This window comes from Mesitornis unicolor, unplaced genomic scaffold (assembly GCF_000695765.1).
Source record: "Mesitornis unicolor isolate BGI_N332 unplaced genomic scaffold, ASM69576v1 scaffold50546, whole genome shotgun sequence".
NCBI lineage: Eukaryota > Metazoa > Chordata > Aves > Mesitornithiformes > Mesitornithidae > Mesitornis > Mesitornis unicolor.
Genome location: NW_010192637.1, coordinates 13748 through 33690, shown reverse-complemented (window position 1 = coordinate 33690; position 19943 = coordinate 13748). Strand labels below are relative to the sequence as shown.

The 19943-nt window shown below is 41.2% G+C and overlaps 1 protein-coding gene across 1 annotated transcript in view; it reads left to right on the top strand.

The window, feature by feature from the left end:
* Positions 1–19943, top strand: part of LOC104542752 (AT-rich interactive domain-containing protein 1B-like) — a gene marked incomplete at both ends in the record, with an annotated part of 73923 nt that overhangs the window by 42760 nt on the left and 11220 nt on the right. The window contains one exon of the mRNA XM_010187161.1: positions 12843–12988. Within this exon, the coding sequence (XP_010185463.1) occupies positions 12843–12988 (146 nt within the window). The remainder of the gene's footprint in view (positions 1–12842; positions 12989–19943) is intronic.

Below are 19943 nucleotides of genomic sequence, written 5' to 3'. Positions count from 1 at the left end.
GAAAAGGTAAAAATGTAGTTGTGAAATAGCTGGCTTATGTACTGCTGGCAGTGCAGCCTTAGGAAGGTGTAATTCAGTGCTAGCTGGCTGTAAAATACACATCCAACTGGTTGCTAAAATGAGCATCTTGCTGGTGCAACTACAGTTATCAATACCTGAACTAATTACTATAAAACGAGTTTTGATGTGCCTACGCGAGGAGCAATCCTATCTTTGAAGGCAGGGTCTTTGACCTCAGTGTACTGTACCTTAATATGATTCTTGGGATTGCATGTTGCAATTTTGTAAATTAAAGCCATTTTTGAAAATAGATTGAATTAATTTAGAATCCAGTGTCATTGATTTCAGAGGAGACACTTCAGACATAGTTAAACTGAGGAATTGGCATCCAGCTTAGCTATTTGCAACCTCTGGCCATTTTAAATCCTGGTCGTTGGGTTGCAAAATTGAGGTGGATATTTACATCATCGTCCACTGCTCCCCATGCCACCTGAGAAACGATGTTCAGTCTCAATAGGAATGTGTGGTGTTGCATGACTTTGACATACTTCTAGGCACTCCAGAATGTGGTTCTGGTCTGAACTGCTTAGCAACTGGTTAGACACAACAGCCTTATCACGGTGAGGTCGGAAGAATTTAGGTAAGTTTTCATTCAGCCCTAAAACTGATCTGTAAAACCTGCACTGATGGAAGAGAATTCCTGTTTTACAGAGAAGCAGTTACCATTAGTGTAAATGAGTTTAAAATGTGCGTTCTGTATGACTTCTTAGTCTGCATGTGTGCATACATGCACATGCATGCTTGCACTCATATGGACATATAACCTTCCATCAGCATCTCTCTTCTGCTATGTATGCATAATTCGTACTCCGTGTCACTGGTGCCAGCGAAGCACTTTTTCCGTATTATTTTCTCCAAACAGTAGGGTAATGCAGCAATGCTGATGGACTAGAAGGTATTGGTGAGGAAAAATAGTAATGGACATGGTGCATTAAAACGTCAAAAGGAAAAAGAAGGAGGCGGAAATAGGGAATAAATTTTTTAAAAAGAATAATTATATAAATAAAAACCAGAACTCTCTTGCATGTTTTACATCCTAGAGGCTGTCAACTTCTTTGCAATACTTTCCAGTCTGCCCTTTTTCCTCTTGAAACTTGGGTTTAAAATCGTAATTGTGATTTGCAAAGCTGCGGTTATGTTGCAGGAAGACTTGAAGTGCTAAGGTTAAACTTAGCGGTCTCTAATCCCTGGAGAGAGTATGTATTTTCCATTGTTTTCCCTTTTCCCCTTAAGCTTGGAGTTGCTGTTCTTCTCTGCTGGGAAGTGCAGTGGAGTGCAGGAAGGTTAAGTACTCATTCAAGTTTCTTTGCTTATTCAAACCAGGCTACTTCTAGATGAAAGACTGCCAACTGTGAAATCCCCAAAGTAAACTAGGCTACGATAGGGCTGGTAGCCATAATTGGAGCCAGTGCCAGTACCTTATCTGTTGCCTTTGAAATAAGCCCCTAGCAGAAAGGCTCTTTCTGCTGGGTCTTTTATTTAACATTGTCACAGGGAAGGAGCTGCTCCTGTTCAAATTCAGGCCACTCACAATTCTCCAGTCTCAAGGTGTCGGTGGTTTCCCCTCTACCCCAAATGCTCCCATTATTTGCATTTCCTTTAGGGATCCTGATGGATCACCCTGAAATGAGCCCCACTTCGCTTTCTCTTAAGCGCTGTTTGAATATCCAGGCAGTACATTTCAGTCCATGAGACTACATTTGGCTTCCAAAATAAAAAAAACCCAACAAACTTTCATGTATAGTTTCAGCTGGATGACTTGGTGTTGCTTCTTGGCCTAAATGAGTGTAGGGTGTTTCTGTGTGTTTCTGGGCTTGCTCCACCTGAGGCTGGGGGTGTTTTGGTAACAGGTGGAATATCTTCACTCTGCACCAAATTTTGGTGTGACTTGAGGGGTTAAAGTCCAAGTATTGATGCTTGCTGTAACTGTAATTTCTAAGGGAGCTATTAACTAGTATTGACATATTTTTCTTCAAAAGGACCCATGCTTCTTCCCTCTTCATGAGAAATAGTCATTTATATCAAGCTGATTTTTTTATTCTTTCTTTTTTTGAAAGGGCGCTTCCTTTCCTCATGTTGCTTTTCAAAGCGGAACCATAGATTGCTTTTTTTCTACAATGTATTAGGAGGAGTGAAGTACACTTAGCTTATATGTATTTGTTATAGTAAAGGAAGAGCTGGAAATAACACTTCTGTGATTTTTTTTTTTTAATGGCAGTGCATTTTTGTAGATCAGCTCAAAAATGCTGATAAAATCATGTCAGGAATGGAAGAACCTTTACATGCTGAGCTAACCAAAGCCATTTCTTGTGGGAGACTAAGAGAAATATATTTTTATCTGGAATTTTGTTTTACTAAAAGGTAAATCCATCATTTTGGAGCCCTGGATGTCACCAAGCTGCAGAGCTGGTGCAGGCAACCAGTGATTCGGGGAGGCATTTTTTTCTTTTCTGGTTACTCATCAATCAAGTAGACTGCTGTGTGCTGTTCATGCCATTAGAGATTAACCACAGATTGCAGGAGTCCTACTCCTTCCCTTCGTCAGAGAGTAACCATTCTTAAATTGTGGAAGCAGGAGTAGGGTAGTTTTCAGAGTCATGAATGAGAATTTTCTTTCATCTTAGAGACACTTCTAATTCAATTATTATTGTGTTAGTATTGTTTTTTGCTTGATTTGGTTATTTAGGAGGGCTGTTGCCCTCTATAGAAGTACTAACTGTTTTTAAACAAAATTTCAGTATAGGACTCTGTGTGGTTTATTAACATTCTACCTCAGAGTCAGATGTTACATTGAAATTCTGTACCTGAAAAGGTGATCTTTAGGGCATTAAGATGAAGTTTTTCATTAATTGTTATTGTATAGAACTAAAGAATATTAAGGACTCTTTCTTGGGTGGCAAGAAGTTACTCAGATGAGAAAACAGGATTTTCACACTGTCTATATTTTGCCTATTAGCCAAAAGATGTACTAGTTTAAATCACAGCACTAGTCAGAAAAAAAAACAACACACCAAAACAACAACCCATAACCACCCAAAAAAACCCAAACCAGGAGAATAGCCATCTGTTTCATAGGCCTTATGAAGAAAGGTAATTCTGGGTCTGCTCTGTGTGGTTTGGCACATACGTTGTGCGAGTACAAGACTGTGATTGAGCAGCCTAAGATTTTTGTGACAGAAAGAGAGAAACATAAAAAATGATAGGAGGGTTTTAGAGCAGTTTTAAGGTTTTAGGTTGTTTTACAACAGTGATAGTTGAGAGAAAATTAAAGAATTTTTTTAGCAATGGTACCTGGGGAAATATGAGTGGGAAGTGCCCTTCACTTTATTGATGGAGTTCAGATGAGAGCGTCGGTTCTAACTGGACATAAAAGTAACCTTGTGAGAATCATATTAAATAGTAACATAACAGCAGTAAGATCTTTGTAATGATGGCGAGCAGTCTCACTAACACATTAAATACCTGTTGCAGCTGTCAGAGTAGGTTTTCAGGCATCTTCTGAGCCAAAGAGGAAGAAAAGAGGCAGCTGAAACCATGCTGACATGTGCACCACATTGCTCTTGTAAAACTGTCTGGGGTGCCAAAGTGCTGAGACTGATGGTAATAGCTGTAGTAATAGTATTGATAAACATACAAAGCTCCAGGCTATTGGGCAAAGATAGGTAAGGGAAGATGTGTCTGTGGGGAAATCCCTTTGGAGAAGCTCCTGGCCACGCTGCTGCACATGCACAGTTGCATTCAGCGTGCTGTCAGCCAGATGACATTTTACTACGAAAAGATACACTGAAGAGCTGACACGAAGCGCTCAGGATTTTATTAGATTTTCGGTTGGTTGCCAGCACACTGAGCTCTGTAGAGCTGCAGCGGTGGTCAAAACCGGGGCGAGGATGTGACTGAACGTGGTGAGAGGCGGCAGGAGGTCTGCATCCCAGGTGGAAGAGGACGGAGCTCAGCGGTCCAGCGTCTCCCACCGGAGTAAGTGGAGTGAGTGAAACGTGCAGCGTGCCCTTGCCTTCCTGCAGGTTTTAGCACCGTGCTTCGGTGACCTCCTGGCTGTTTGTGTGCTGGGAACAGACTCTTACCCACTGTCAAGTAATCATTCTGGGAGAGAGTTCATAGGCCTTCCGACTTTTTAATACAGCTATTTACAAGCATGCACAAAAATAAACGGTGCATAGTGAGAGAGAGATATGAGTCATTCCCATTTTGATATCGAGTCACACCAGGCTAAGTCACCCTTCTTGGCATTTTGGTTCAGATTGACTGCATTGTGTTATGCAGGGCAAATTTCTTTTTTCGTTACAAACCCAGTTCATGCAAGCTCCTACTTGCTGGACAGATTACAGCAGCCTTCTTTTACTCATTGGGCTAAGAAATGCATCTCTTTTTAGTGCCCTGATATTACATCTGATGGGGATAGTGTGCAAGCAGCTGCCTTTAGAGCTGCTGTTTAAATCCACGTTGTCAGGGAGGTAAGCAGAGGTCACCAAGAGCAGAGCTTCGATGGGATTACAAGCCATTGGACTTGGCCTGCTTCTCAGCAGTCCCGTGTCTTCTGTCACGCAGCGCTGTGTTGTACTTATTCAGTACAGGTTGCACTGAGTAGAAAGGGCTCAGTTTGTTCTTATACAAATAAATTCAAATGCAGGCGTCTTGCTGCACTTGGAAGAACGCTGGGCAGCAAAGGCATTTCTGGGAGTCCCTGTGGGTTTGAAGACTGGTGACCAAATGCTGCAGTCACCATGAAATTCAGTCCAAAAAAAAAACTTTAATTGGCACAAAAGGAGTTTTATAGAAACAAAATTAAATAGCTGCAACCTAAAACAAACAAACCAACCCATCTCCCCCAAACGCTACAGTATTTCACTGAATATCCCTCATGTTTTTCGGTTGCATACTCTTGTATCATTAGGATCAAATGAAGTTAAGGATTTATTTTTCTGCAAGCTTATGCAATGTTTTCCTCACTGTATTCCACTGCTTTATTATTCTTCTGGCCATATTTTAGACCATTATTAATCTTGGATCTCTTCCTCAGTTTTTGTTATCTGTAAAATGGGATAGGGAGATTTATTCTGATCTCAGCAGTACAAATGTTGTGCAGTTGTGTTGTTATTAGCATCAGTACTCATGAATTACACGTTGCTCTTACGTTGCTGTTCCAGTGTGTGATGTGGTGTGACTCTCCTGCGTTTTATTAAGCTTTGAAGGACTACCAAGTAGGTAGCCTGTGAGGCAGATGTTTTCACTGGCAAAATGATGAATATGGTGACAGTAGCATGTAAACAAACAATAAGTTTTTGTGGCTGCCCTTCCGAGGAGCTGCGCATTCAATCAGCCTGGTAGGAACAACTAATTTTTAAATTTCTTCTCCCTCCTTGATTGTTTCTTAGTGGAGTCTAAGTAATGGTGATGATGCTAAAGGCACAAGTATTTGCATAATCGGAAGGAAAAGAATATATTTAGAAAGGCTATTACTGTTATTCTTCCAAAAAGTATCTTACACAATAATCTTAGATCAGCCAGAGAAAGAAACAGGCGGCGTGCTCAGTCAGACTGCAGTGGATTACGAGGTGATGTGCACTATCACGTAATTATGAAGCTAGAAAATGATTCCCCATTTTAGCTTTGGCCTTTAGGTCCAGTCATTGGGAAGAATAGTTTGGCATTGGTTCTCTGTGCCTGGTGTCAGCAGACACGCACGCACCCCAGTACAAATCTGGATGCTTTTTCATTTATTTTTCCTAGTGTTTCGTCAGTGCATTTCAGAGCATTGGCCTCCCCTTTCCACATGTGCAGACACACACACAAGTATAAAATTGTCTTTTTCTTTCTAACCTGAAAAATGGGAAAATCTTGTGGCAGAGCTGTCACATCGCCACCTTTCGTGGTTCCTTTTTTAACACCTTGTTATGGTGAGTGGCTAGTGTCCCCACTGAACAGGGGAGGATATGTAAATCCAGGTTAGTACAGGTATAGCAGCAGCTAACAAGAAGGGGATACTTAGCTTTCAGATACAGTGATATTAAATTTGTTCATTACATTTACATGGGAACTGCCTTTAATGCCATTTTATAGCTGCTCAAGCCAATGTTCAGGTTTTGTGTCTTACCCTTTGCTCGCAGCACTCACACACCAGTGGACTTCCAGTCAGAGCATAGCAAGCAGTGCTGGGGTTTATTTTCCCCTGCTTGCTTGTCCGTCCTCCAGTTCTCCCATATCCCCTCACGACAGAAACAGTTTCACTTCTCCAAGGAAGCCCATAATGTAGAGAGAAGGAAAATCCATAACAAAGGAGCATATGTATCTGCATGCACATGTTTATGTGTAAATTCTCCAGGGAGAAAGCATTTGCAGGTCTCACTCCTGAATTACTCTCATTATAATAACCCATTTGGTGTCAAAGTATGACAGATTATAAGCGCTTAAGGCTAGTCCCAGCTCAAGACAGATTTAAATAAAGTACTTCTGGTTATTGTGCAGGTCAGTGTGTTTAAATAACAACCCCCCAAATCATACTTTGACATTTAAAAGAGAGAGGAAATATTGTCATGCTGCAGACCTGGCACAGATAAGCACAGGGCAATTTGGTCAGTACACTGTGATTTGTGAGCGCAGCCTAACGCAGTCATTTTCACAGTTTGTAATCAAGTAGCCACCTTAGCAGTGTGTCAGCATTAAAAAAAAAAAATGTTCCTTTTAAGATGTTTACACAAATTACTCCCCTGAGGTGCTATAGTGCATTCACTGCAAAGCTGATGTAGGTTAAAGATCTGGAGCAGAAATGGCAAACTTCCATGAGCTTGTGGGCCTTTTTCTTTTTTTTATTTTTACCAGCCAAGTGCTCAGGTGGCCAGGTCACAGTAACAGGGGGATTTTTCAGGTCCAGTGCCTGGGGCAGGAGAACTGGGAGAAATCCCTACTTCACAAGAGTGCTGTGTGTGCACAAGCAGAGGAGCTGCAGGACGGCACATCTCTGGTAGTGTCCTGCTTTTGAGGCCCCCCTGTGAATCCCGCCCTCCCTTCAGGCAAGCCTGGCTGAGAGGCTCCACGTTCACACTGGAGGGACCTTCCCTGGGTTTACCCCAGGAGCAGCAGTTCTACAGATGTTCCTCCCTGCTCCTCCTCCTGCATCTCTGCTTCATCTCACTTCTCCAGAGCACCCATTCCTGGCCCTAAAAACCTTTTGGCACCTAGTAAGGATGATCTCAGCTCTTGTTGCTCGCTTTTCATTTCCATCTACTCTCCCATTTCCATCTTTCCTGGCCCAAACTCTCCACCTCTGAACCCTTCTTGTGTTCCTTTCATATTTCCATGCTCAACTTCCCCCATGCCCAGGCTTCCACAGGGCTCATTCCAGAAGCTGTATCTGGTTTCTTGACTGCATGAAGGGCTTTGCTCCAATGTTGCAGTTGAATCAAGAGGAGAGCGCAGAGTGTTAGATGCACACCAGAAAATCCACAGAAAGTGGAAAGAGGCTCAAGGCCTCTGCACACACCAAAAACCTGAGCTCTGATGTGTTTCTATATGAAAAGTTGTGTCTTCATTTCTTACCCTGCTGAGAAGCATAATCCACTTCTGTCATTGTCCAGAGCTAACCCACATCTACCTCTGAAGTCAATTTTGTAATCAGTTGTTTGTTCAAATCTGAGGAAGATGTCAGTAAAAACCTCCATCAGACAGCAACACTGAGTAGGTACTAAATCACATAAGCATTAAACTTAAGGGCTACAGGATGACTTCTGTGTAGCAGTTGGAGACAACTCACTCACCTACTGGTGATTTCAGGTCCAATTAGAGGAAGACATCTCCGTACAAGAGAGACTGCTCGGCAGCTGTGACACTCGTGTGCTTCTTGTGCTGTCAGTGCTCTTCTTCCTTATAATTTTTGTTCTGCATTTTAACGATGACCAGATCTTGCATGTCATCTCCTCTCTTTAAATACATGTCCTTCTGCATTAGCTCAGAAGACACAATTAGATCTGATGCTACTTGTTTTGCAGAGAAAAGAGATTAAGTGCAGATTAAGCTTTGGGTAGATTGCAGACAAAGGAAAACAAAAGAGCAGAACAGGACCTTCGTAAAAGGGAATGTTTTGAATTTGACCAGTTGTATTTTGGACCCAGTAGTACACCCGACTGTCCACAGCACTGTCCACATTTCCAGACAAGCTGGAAATCTAAGATCATAGGGTCACTGAGGCTGGAAGGAACCTCAGGAGCTCTCTGGTCAAACCTCATCCTCAGCAGGTTCAGCTGAGAGCTCAGGCATTTATCCAGTTGGGTCTTGAACACCTCCAAGGACAGAGACTGCACAACCTCTGTGGGCCACCAAATCCGGTGTCTGACTGATTTCACTGGGAAAAGTTTCCTTATGTCCAGTCTGAACTTCTCGTGTTTTAACTCTTGCCCGTTGTCCCTTATCCTCCCACCGTGCCCCACTGTGAAGAGCCTGGCTCCGTCTTCTTGCTGAGCTCCTTGTAGGTGCTGGGGGCTGCTGTTAGGCTCCTTTCAAAAGCTATCTCTGTCCCAGGCTGAATTAGTCCTCGTCCTTCAGCTCAAGGTCCTGACCATCCAAGGGACCCTCTGCTAAACTCACTCCAGTTTATCGTCATCTTTCCTTTACTGGGGGATCCAAAACTGGACACAGTACTCTAGATGGACTCTAATGAGTGCCAAGTAAAGAGATGGTCAGTTCCCTCCATCTCCTGGCCCCAGATCACACAGCCCAGGATGCTGCTGGCCCTCTTTGCTGCCAGGGCACACTGCTGGCTGAGCTCAGCTCCCTGCCTGCCAGGGTGCCCAGGGGCTTTTCAGCAGAGCCCCAGCCAGCACCGCTCGGCGCGCTCGTCCTCCCCAGGTGCAGGACCTTGCGCTCGCCCCTGTTGACTCTCATAAGGTTCCTGTCAACACATTCCTCCAGCCTGTCTGTGTCCCCCTTTCCTCGAGCACAACAACTGTCTCTGGCATTGCACAAGCGCAGTGAAATACTGAATTGTCAACAGAGTAAATAAGGCACAGAAAGCGAGGAGATTCCTCCCCCTTCCCAATTTTAATCTCTTTCATTTGCTGAATACTTGGAGTTCTACTTGTAGCAGTAGAGCAGAAAAAAGAAATGTGTAGGCTTAAATATAGTGTTTAAATGGATAGCATAATCCTATATTGGCCCAGCTGCTTTTTTCTTCTAAATGGGGAAAAAAACATGGTCTGGGATCAGGGTATTGGAGAAGTTAGGGCTGGAAAATACCTGACAGGTCATCTAGTTCATATGTAATGCAGGATTTCTCTGACCAGTACCTTTTCTGATGTGTTGTCTGTGTGCACAAGTGTCAAGTACTGAGGTTTCCTTGATTCCCTTGGAGGGTAACTGCATCTCGCCATGAAGATGTTTTTTCATTATACTAAAGATCAGGTGTTTCTTAATTTCTTCCAATTATTCCTAATTGCCATTTGTGTCATCCCTAAGCAACCCAGCCATTGGAGTTTATGTGGTAAATATTGTAAAATCGTATTCCTAGCTGGGTTGGTTCTATTACAGAATTCATAGCCGGTCAGTTGAGTCTTTGCCATTAGATGTCACTACGTGTGCAGCAGACTGTTTTTAAAAGCCTTGATTTTTATTTAGCCTCCCAGAAGAATGGAGGAGGGAATTGGGAGATATAGGAGAGAGTCTGGTAGTATGCTTTGAGATAACTGCTTCTTAAATAGTATGTTGGATGTGCCTTTACTAAAAGCGGCACAGAAGGAAACATAAGATTTTTGACTTAACTCCAACAACCAACAGATGATGCTGTGACCTTAAGCTTATATAAATATGTTAGCAGCTGCTGTGTAACATATTTATAAGTGTTTAGTGACCTGGAGGTTAATCAAAATGAGTTTGGTGATCTCAGCTCAGTTCTTAATGGACTCCGCTTCATATTATAGCACCGATGCAGCACGATTTGTCACAGTCGGCAGTCTTTACTCAAAGGAGGCCCACTGTGGAGTGGGAATTAAAGGCTGAAGTAATACCTGATTATTTCTCCCAAAAGAAACTTTCCATTCCAAGCCATCATAGAGCAGAATAATATGTGGAAGAGCTCGGTATTGCACGCTGCACCCAATCTCAGGATAAAGTAGCGTTTACTCTTGCGGGATGTTGCCTTTCAGCGTTAACTGAACCAGCTCACACACGCTGGGGTCGGTGATTTGGTAGGGGCTAGGGAAGGACAGAGTTCTGCCAGGGATGGTGCCGAGTCTTGCTGGGCTCTTTCCAGAGATGGAGAGCTGTGTCCGTTCCAAGCATTCATGGGAGGATGTGACAGATGCACTTGACCCCCTAAAAAGGAAAATTGCCTTGCCAGATGAAATTTTTGGAATTAGGTTCTGCCATTCGGGTCTTTCTGGGTAGAGAAGCCAATTTTTTAGGTTTTGGTGGTTTTCTTATTATCCTGTCTAAAGCGAGTATGTTCCTTTTATTTAATTTCCACTCTCCATCTAAACTGGAAATAGTTTCCTACTTTTTGATTTAAAGCTGTTGTACAGCAGTGCGCTTTCATGAACTGCAATTGAGATTGATGTCCATAGTGGGTGACATCAAATAGGTTGTACCTCAGTTTGAGACAATGAACTGCCCCATAGCTTAAAAGAGATACATGCTATAGGAAGTAATAGTATTGAAATATTAACAGGTCAAGACCAATTCCAGCTTCCCTGCAAAGTGCATCTCTCCTGTGTATTTTTGAGGCAGAAGAAGGACATTGGAGAGCTAGATGCTTACAGGGACTTCTGTCTTTTCCAGAATCCCAGCCTTATTCCGTATAAGAACCTTTCAAAATCTATTACTTCTTTTTTTAAAGTGTCAAAACGCACTTGCACGCTTTCTTCATCTTCACTGGTGGCTATACCCAGTAATAGAAAGGATATCGCTTATCCAGCATAGAAAGAACTTTTCAGTTAACCGCATTTGTTGAATTATAGCAATATTCAGCTAAAAAAGGAGGGTGGGGGTGTTTAAGATGCAGTATTTACATAAGAAAAGCTTGATTGTACGACTGAAATCCTTCACAGTTGTTGCCAAATGGTCCTGCTCTCCTCTTTTCCCTTTGTAATTTTCCCTTGGAGCATTGCACCACTGTGCATTTTAAATCCTTTCCCTCCGCTGCTCATTGCAAGCTTCATCAGGGAAATGACATTGTATGGCAGTTGTCTCCTTCATATCAAAAGAAAGCCTTTGCGTTTTTCCTAGAGTGAAGAAAAGCCTTCAGAGAGCAGAGGACAAAACTGACTTGGAAAAAGATGCTTTATTTAGATAACACATTCTCTTTTCCTTTGAAGAAATTCACAATGTGTCAGGAAAAATTAGGCCAAATAGTGCTTTAATGGTCTTCCTCTTGTACCTCCTAAAAAAGGAATCCATTTCTACCAGTTGCGTTAAGAATCTGCCATGACTTTGGGGAAGACAAGAAGCCATTGAAGTTATTCAGAGTTGTTGGTTTCGGGGTTGGCAGTTTTGTTTGAATACTATATAATAATAATAAACCATAAAAATTATACCGAAACTCCATCTTGCTACCAGGGCATTCTGCTTTCCCTGACTGTAGGATTAAACCTAAATGCTCTGTTTTTCATGTAAAAAAAAAGAAGCAGAGATGCATCAAGGCTGTGTAAAGGAGTGGTTGCCTCCTTTTCTTGTCTCCTTTATTTGGAAAAACAGCATAAATTTACGGGGGATACATTGAAGAAACAGATCTGAGTTTTGTATTTTCCTATGTAGGCTATGAATATACAAGTAAGTATATTTTTGTATGTGTTTTAATTTATATGTATGATTTTATCTGTATAAGTCTGTATCGTAATATAGGCCATCTTCAACTATACCAAGAAAAGGTAGATAATTACACTATGGATTAAAAGAATAAGCAGTTGTTTTTGAAGTTGGATCAAGCATGACATTGGGTGATTCATCTTACTTGGATTGAATTATTTTCTTCCTTGTGCCTCAGTTTAGCTGTAGAATTTGATAAATCAAGTGCAAAGCATCCTTAGGTACTTTCTGGCTCTTAAGAGTAGATAAGGTTTAGCCTTCAAAAATATTTGGTCTGAAGATTTTAACATCTGAAGATGTGGAGAATTAGGTAAGGGCTTCTTCATTTAGGGCAGTTGTTCAGACAAACTTAAATCTCAGTTATGAAAGCATTATACGGCTATGTGATTAATTTTCAAAACCAGAATAGTTCTGCTGAGGTTTCCCATTTCAACAAAGTATAGTCTATACATGGTTTTTTGAAAGGTTGGACATAGATGGCATGCACAAGATGAGCATTTTATTCAATGCGATAACATCAGATACAGAAATCTGAAACAGATTCTGTGGTACCCATTTTTCTTCTGGTCATTTCATTGTTTTTTAAGCTATGGCAGGGAAAGATCTCTATTACATGATCAAAATTGCAATTCACTGAAGTTATTTCATGCCAACCTTACGTTCCGATTTTGACTTCTGATCACATTGCTGTCTACTCACAGGATAAATAATGAGTTGTATTTTTCTGCTGATTGGTTGTGACGTATGAAGACACTGTGTACATCTCTTGAAATTTGGGTTTAGTCCAATTCTATCTCAGATATACAGTAACTAATTCAAGACTAATAGCTCTCCATGTAGGTAAAAGGAACTAATTGTGTGCCTTCTCCTTAGCTATTTGCAAGCAATAGGAGATGTACTCTGTGACAAACCACAGCGTCTCCAGCGACGAGGTACGTAATGAGACATCGTGTGTGTGCTTTTTCTTCTCGTAGGCAAGGCAATTTTCCTGCCATGAATCAGAGCGGTATTATGGGATCCAGCTCCCCCTACACTCAGCCGATGAACAACAGCTCTGGCCTGATGAACCCGCAGGCTCCTCCTTACAGCATGGCACCTAACATGGTGAACAGTTCAACAGGTAATGGTGGGTAACCTTCCTCCACAAACCTGCTGCATGGCACCAGTCCTGGGCTGGTGGTGGAGAGCAGCCTTCTTCGTGTGGTTCACCCGTGCTGGGTAGTTTGGGGTGACTCAAAATTAGGCTAAAGTATTGGCATTTTTTGTACAGTAACTCGTACATTTTCCATTAAGTCCTTTTGCACAGCATGTAGACGAGTGCAATGTTTTGAACAGTTCCAGCAACGCTCGGACCCAGTTTGACATAGGTGTTGACTAGCAAGAGTATTTGTGTGTGTGCATCCGCAAGAGGAGGAAGAAGAAAAGCCCCGTCTTTAAAGAGGCTGCTGTTGCTTTTCAGTGTCTTACTTCCTTCCCAAGATTGCAATTTCAGATGTTCAACGCGGTACTGGTTTAAAAAAAGAGATGTGCACCTGCTCTGACTTGAAGGTGCTGTAAGTTGAGCACTTAAAATAATTACTCTGTACTGAAAACATAGGCCATATTTACTGTTGCCAGAATTCATATAACCATATATAGGGTTTCTTCATTTACCTATTTAAATATCAATATATGAAATTTAGTCATAGCCTCCTTTTGCAAGGAAAAAAAGTATATTCAGTGTAGCTGCTGGATTTATCCTTCATCTCATGACTTGTGAATTTAGAACTTTTTGCAGCTTTGTGTGTGACTGAAGACAGGTGAATTCTGTGCAAATGTGCTTTATAGACCATATTCAGCCTGGACTCCTAACAGTTATCCTCCATCAAGATAATACTTCAGTGGAATCAATTCTGTGATTGGGGTGGGTTTGGAGGGAGTTTCAGTGACCCTGAAGTGGATCCTCCCAAGTGCTTGTTCCAGTCATGGAGTTTCTGTGCATGCTTTACTGATTACATTAGCCCTTGTTGAAATGTTGGGGGTTTGGAAGTTTTTCTGAAAGCAGGATAGGTTGTGCTAAGGTGATTTTATGTTCTTTCTTAGTTGATTTTGTTTCTACTTTTGTTTATTTCTTTAAAGATGCCTTACTACTTACCTTGTATCTTACCGAGAGCCTGTATTTTGGTATCTTCCTCTCTGCCCCGCTCAGCCTGTTTTGTTCCTTCATCCTTTGCCTCCTTCCCTGTATTTCCTCCCTATCAGATTTAGATGTCCCCGCTTCTTGGGCAGAAAATGGCCACTATGAGATCCTCGTGTCTGGTGTGTCCAGGGGGTCTTTTTCCTCTACATAGGAGCTCCTGAGACACTTAACAGTGTCTTTATTTTTCGAGAATATTCTGTTGTTCTTGGTTAGCTGAAGAAACAGAAAGGAAGCTGTTAATCCGTAAGATTAAAAAAAACTAAAAATAATGAAAGAAAAGAAAACCAAAAAGAAAAGGCTTTTTCCAGTGCTGGCTTGGAAGCCATTGGTTAGTGCAGACAGCACACTTCACCGTCTGGATGAAGAGGGAAAAGCTGTTAAAAAGACCATTAGATAATAGCTTGCTTTTCCCCCACCAGAGCTGTCCCAGGTAATATTATGTTTTGTTTGTGTAGTTATGTGTTTTGTCTGGCTTGCTGAAATAAAATTACTTCTGAGCATTGAAACTGAGCTATAAATTCTGTTTTGCTATTAGCAGAAGTAATTTTTCCCCCTTTTCCTTTGGCCCCCAGAGCTGCAAAAATAACCAACAGCAAACAGATGGCAGAGTGCCCTGCCTAAGAAGATTTATGTATTCCTAAGGAATAACCAGTTTAAAGGAAGATTCACAGAGGTTTTTTTGTTCAGATAATTCAGCCATTCGTTATTTCATACAGTGGAAATCTGTTCAATGCAAGGCCATTTATCCTAGCAGTCTTTTGTATGGGGTAGTCATACTCTTTTTATTGTGTTATGCATTCTGAAATATTGGATTTTTAATAATTTAAACATTTATCAGGGCTTTTTTCTGCCAGTGCATTTGTGAGGTTTTCTTTTGTTCCAGTTTTATTAATTCAAAGACTACCCAATGGAAAGTAAGTCTGAGATGAACCAGAGGAGTTCAGCGCACCTCTTTTTCTCTGTGTACGAGCAGACGTGCGTCTAGATTGCAGGAGATGGCTTTCCGCAGCCGGCCTCCAGAAGCACACGGACAGCGTTGGTACAGGGGGAACAAAAAGAGAAAATTAGGGGTGGATAAACCACGGGGGACACGTGCAGAGGGAATGCTGCACTGGCCCCTATCCTGGCTCATCCTTCTGCTTGGATCAAAGGAATGAAGTGTAAATGCAGTGCTTAAAGTGGTGGTGTCTTGAGCTGAGGGAGCGCTTCGGGGTCAGCTCTGGCTCTGCATTTTACAAGGTGGAGAACTCACAGGTGATGCCTGCTTTTGGGCTTGAAAACTGCATTTTCTGTGATACAATGACCAGCTCAGCTCTGGCTCTTGAGCCTTTTTCCTTGGCTGGCGTAAAGTCACACATCTGTCAGATAAAACAGCGTTCAGCCCAGGTGTACACCCAAAACCCTGTGCACCTGGGTGGCTGCTGCTGGGGGCATTAGTTGACCACTCACGTGCGCCGAGCATGAACAGCTCTGGTTGCAGTTGGAGGCCAATGAAAAACTACAGTAAGCCATAGGGAGAATTTGGTTTCTTGGCTCTCTGGGTTTTGGAGACTGCAGTTGTGTTGCCTGTTTTGAGGGAGGAAGGTAGGTTTTGGTTTTATTCATTTCAAGCAAATGTACTTTTAGGTTTTACTCTCTAAACTAGAGGAGATTGCTGATGCTGTTTGGAATTGTTTTCGTATGGTTTTGGAGCTTCAGTACAGCTAAGTATAACACTGGTTTTGCCACACGTTTGTATTAGTATTTGTAACTCCTTATTACCAGTTGATCCTTTTTTCTCTTTAGCTTTTTTAATTAATGTCACAACTGAAAGGAAAACGGTGTCGCAGAGCTGCATACTGATACTTTATCAGTGACTGTGGATCAAACAACAGATCACCAGCTTCTGCTGATGTAGAGCAGTTTAGGAACACAGAAATTACGAGATCAAAGCATATAGATCCTTCTGATAGAGTATGTCATCCATAACAATACCAAAAGCTTCAAGAAAAACTGCCAGAATCCCTTCACAATTATGGAACAAACTGCCATTCAGAAAAAATTGTATAACCTCCACTGTCCTTTTGTTGTATTAGTTCACACTTCTTCTATATATTTTAGGTTTTTTCCCCCATTTTCTAAATTAAAGCCTTAAAAACAGATATAATTTTTTAAAAACCCTTAAAAAACTCAACATAAATAAAGTAATGATTTCATGCTGTGAGCCTTGTTAATTCTAGTGAAAATTATCTTTAAAAATAAGTGTTTAGATCTCACAGACTTCCATATTGTGCTTGCACAGAAACTGGCACTCGTAATTTCTGCTACCTCTTGAGGTGAACAAAACAATAAAAGGGCATTAGTCTCCTTACTGCCACAAGGATCTTTTCCTGATTTCACTACCTCTGTCCTACTGAAACCTTCCTTTTTCTGGGTACTGTTATTCCCAGCAAATTTTAAACATTGTAGTACTTTACATAAAACATGAATTTCTAGGAAAAGTTATTTGCACTAAAGGAAGTAGAAGCATGCCCTTAACAATAACCTTTAAAATAGATACAGCACTCACCTTTTCATATATATTACATGTATTTGACTTTGTATTTAATTGGATGGACCTCTGACAGAGAAAGCAATCATATTTATGAATATGAAGCATTTTTTAGAAATTTTATTTTGTTTTTCCTGTTTCACAGCTTGGTTACATTTTTATTTTCTGAATAACAGAAACCTCTATTTATTTCACTTTTTTTTCTCTAACTCATGTCTTGGTATGAGCTATTATATAATGCACATTTAAGCATATTTTCTGAAGAATGTCAGCAGTTGGTAGCAGCTGAAGTGTCCCATCACCTGTACACCAAACAAGTGATGACCGTAATCAGTGTGTGACTGTAAATTGAGACAGCTCCTGGCATGGAGATACCTGCATCCCAAACCGCAGGCAGTTGTCATCCTTGGACGAGATTGGGTAGGCTATGAGGAGGTGCAGCTATGAGGTCCTTGGTCACCCACTCAGCCCCTTTCAGATGAGGTGCCCGAGCGCCCTGGGATGTGGTTTTCTCTAAGGGGTGGTCATTCGTGGTAGGACATTGGGCAATGCTGTTGTCCCTCTTCCGTTTCTCCCATGGTCATAAAAGCAGTGGGGATCTTGCCAACTCCACGAGTCACAGATTCACTGCTTTTTATTATTATTCTTTTTTTTTTGGACGGGGGAGTGCTAGGGGTGGGAGGGAAGAAGGAATGGCTTACTAAGGATGCAATACTCTGTTTCGTAGAGTGTGATTTGTTATTGCACTAGCAATAAAGAGAAAAACAATATTTGTGTATTGCTGCTCCTACAGCGTTTCATCATCTTCTGGGACTGATAGAGCAACCTTTAGTGAAAAAGAATACTTTGCTGCAGTTTTACTCATGTCGCTATCTGCCTTTGAGTACATTAAATTCAGTGTGGAATAGTTAATTCAGGACCTTGACCCTTACTTGCTTTTTGAAATCACTCTAGCTCTTAAATTCTTATAATAAGCCAGAGGCTAGTACTTGAAGCCTATTCACAGTACACTACAACACTTTCTGAGTCAAGATTTCCCTGTTATCCTCCTCTCTAAAATGTTTTATCCTTTGGTCTGCACTTCACACGCAGAATTATTAGTACCTGTGTAGAAAGAGACCGTGTCTTATTTTAGCAGTTGCGTGACAATAACAGTATGTCACCGCTCAGAAAGGGTCAAAACAATGTTCTCACTGTACTGCCTTGCTAAAAAAAGTGCAGGAATGTCTGTTTGCAAATCGATGGAGAGTATGTTTGCAAGAAGTTATGAAACAGCATTTCAGCAGTGGATAGAAAAGTAGCTGTGGAAACATCTTGGGTAAAAGCTCCAGGGAAACTAGACAACCTTGCAATTTGCTAGTAAAACCCTTGCACTTCTGCTCTTATAGGTAGAAAGAAAAGATGTAGATGAAGTGAATAATTCAGCACTAAAGGTGAAACAGAATTTGGGAAACTATTGTTTTTTTCATAATTATCTCCACCTGCTGATAGTTATATTTGCATATGCCAATGAGAAATAGTCAGAAGCCAAAATGGATCTGTTTTTTTACATCTGTAAACATGATTAATACAATCAGAACACGTGTGGTCATTTGCAAACTAGAGTTACTTGCCCTTTACATGGGGTGTTAACTTAAACCTCTCTGGAAAAGAGATTTTTAAAAGGAATTCTGATAGAAACAGGGCACAGTTATTATATTCTTTGTAATAGAAATACAATGTGCCAACCTAGATAACAGTGAGATACCAGCGGAGGATTTAGCCTTGCAGAATTCTCGTGAAGAAGCGTGATTGTTAACTTGGCTTTGTTTGACCTCTCTGAAATTGCTTTGGAAGGGAACGGTCATCTTTGCTGGCTTTGAAACTAGAACTAGGACTTCTTTTTTAGCGCTTTCACAGCATAAAATGTGTTAACTGTTAAAATGTTTATTGTGCAACATTTTTGCATCCCAGTTTGAAACCAGGCTGACAAACATTTGGCCATTTTGTACATGTATTTTAAACAATCTCTAGAAGAAAAATAACTTTTTTTTTAAACTGTGGAATTCAAAACTCAAATGTGTTAGGCTGCCATCCTTCACTTCATAATGGTTGCAAGCTGTCCGAACTCCTCAAACAGAGTACAGGGGCAAAATGCATACATATCAAATGCTTAGTGGATGCTGGCTTCCCAGTATCATATTCCTTGGCTGTTTTGTTGAGGTTTCACACACATACATAAAAATAACAGCATTTTTAGCTGATCCAAATAGATTTTTCTCTGCAGCTGCATCTCTTGAAAAAGGCTTTTTGTTCCAGTTCTTGAAGTCTTTAAGTATTGCAAGTAATTTATTTTTTTTTAATCTCAATTATGATTTATGTGTTGTGATGACTTTAAGGGCTTGATTGGGCTACAAATGTGCTTTGAAAAAACAAGAAAATGTGCCCATGAAAAACACCGGCAGTTCAAAGCTGAATATTGAGCGTACAGTTGTAAACTCACACGGCACATGGCTGGGTAGGTTTTTTTGGCAGACCCATAGTCTCAACCTGCAGTGATGCTAAAGATATTAGCAAATTAGCACTGCAAAGCTTGCCAGCATATTCGCCAGAGTCCTGCTCATGCTCTCACTGCTGTAATTAAAACTAATTATTTTCTAAAACACAGTAATACATGAATATGTGCAATAATCATTATGTAGTGGGCAATCTGTGAAGTATTTTTAAAGCCTCTTTTGCTGCTCATCTCTTTGGCGTACTCTGCCCTGTGCCTGCTGCCTGTGCGTGCCAGCATTGTCATTTTGCAGAGAGTCACACCAGTCTGGTAATGATCTGATTTTTTATTTTGTTTTAACAGTGATGCTTTGCTGATTCTTAAAGTCTATATGTTTGGGATATGTATTTTTTTCCTTTTTCATTGCCTGTAGGTTATTCTATCCTATACTTTTCTTATCTTGGATCCTTCTTTGAAAGAAGGACATGAGGGGAAGAGAAAAGGGAGATGAAGGGAAGACAATCCAGTCCTTCATAAATGCTGTGCACATGGTTTTCTGCAGGAAAAGAGTCACTGGGTGTTTTGCTGCTCTTCTCTGGTGATTTGCATTGTTTCAGTGTCATGGCACCTCCTGGCACATGCTTTGCCCAGTATTTTCTGTCTCTTTATCTGAATGTGTCTCCTTGCATCTTTCTAGAAATCCAGGAACCCAGCAGCTCTGCAGCAATAATACTATACTTAGCTCTTGCATCTTCAAATAGAATAAAAACCCCCTAAACTCCTCACATCCCTGGAAGCAACTGCATGCCATTATCAGAGAAAGACATTTACGCGTTCATTACAGTCCCACCTCATTTTGGCAGGAGGGGAAGAAGTCGAGTGCCAGTTCTCCA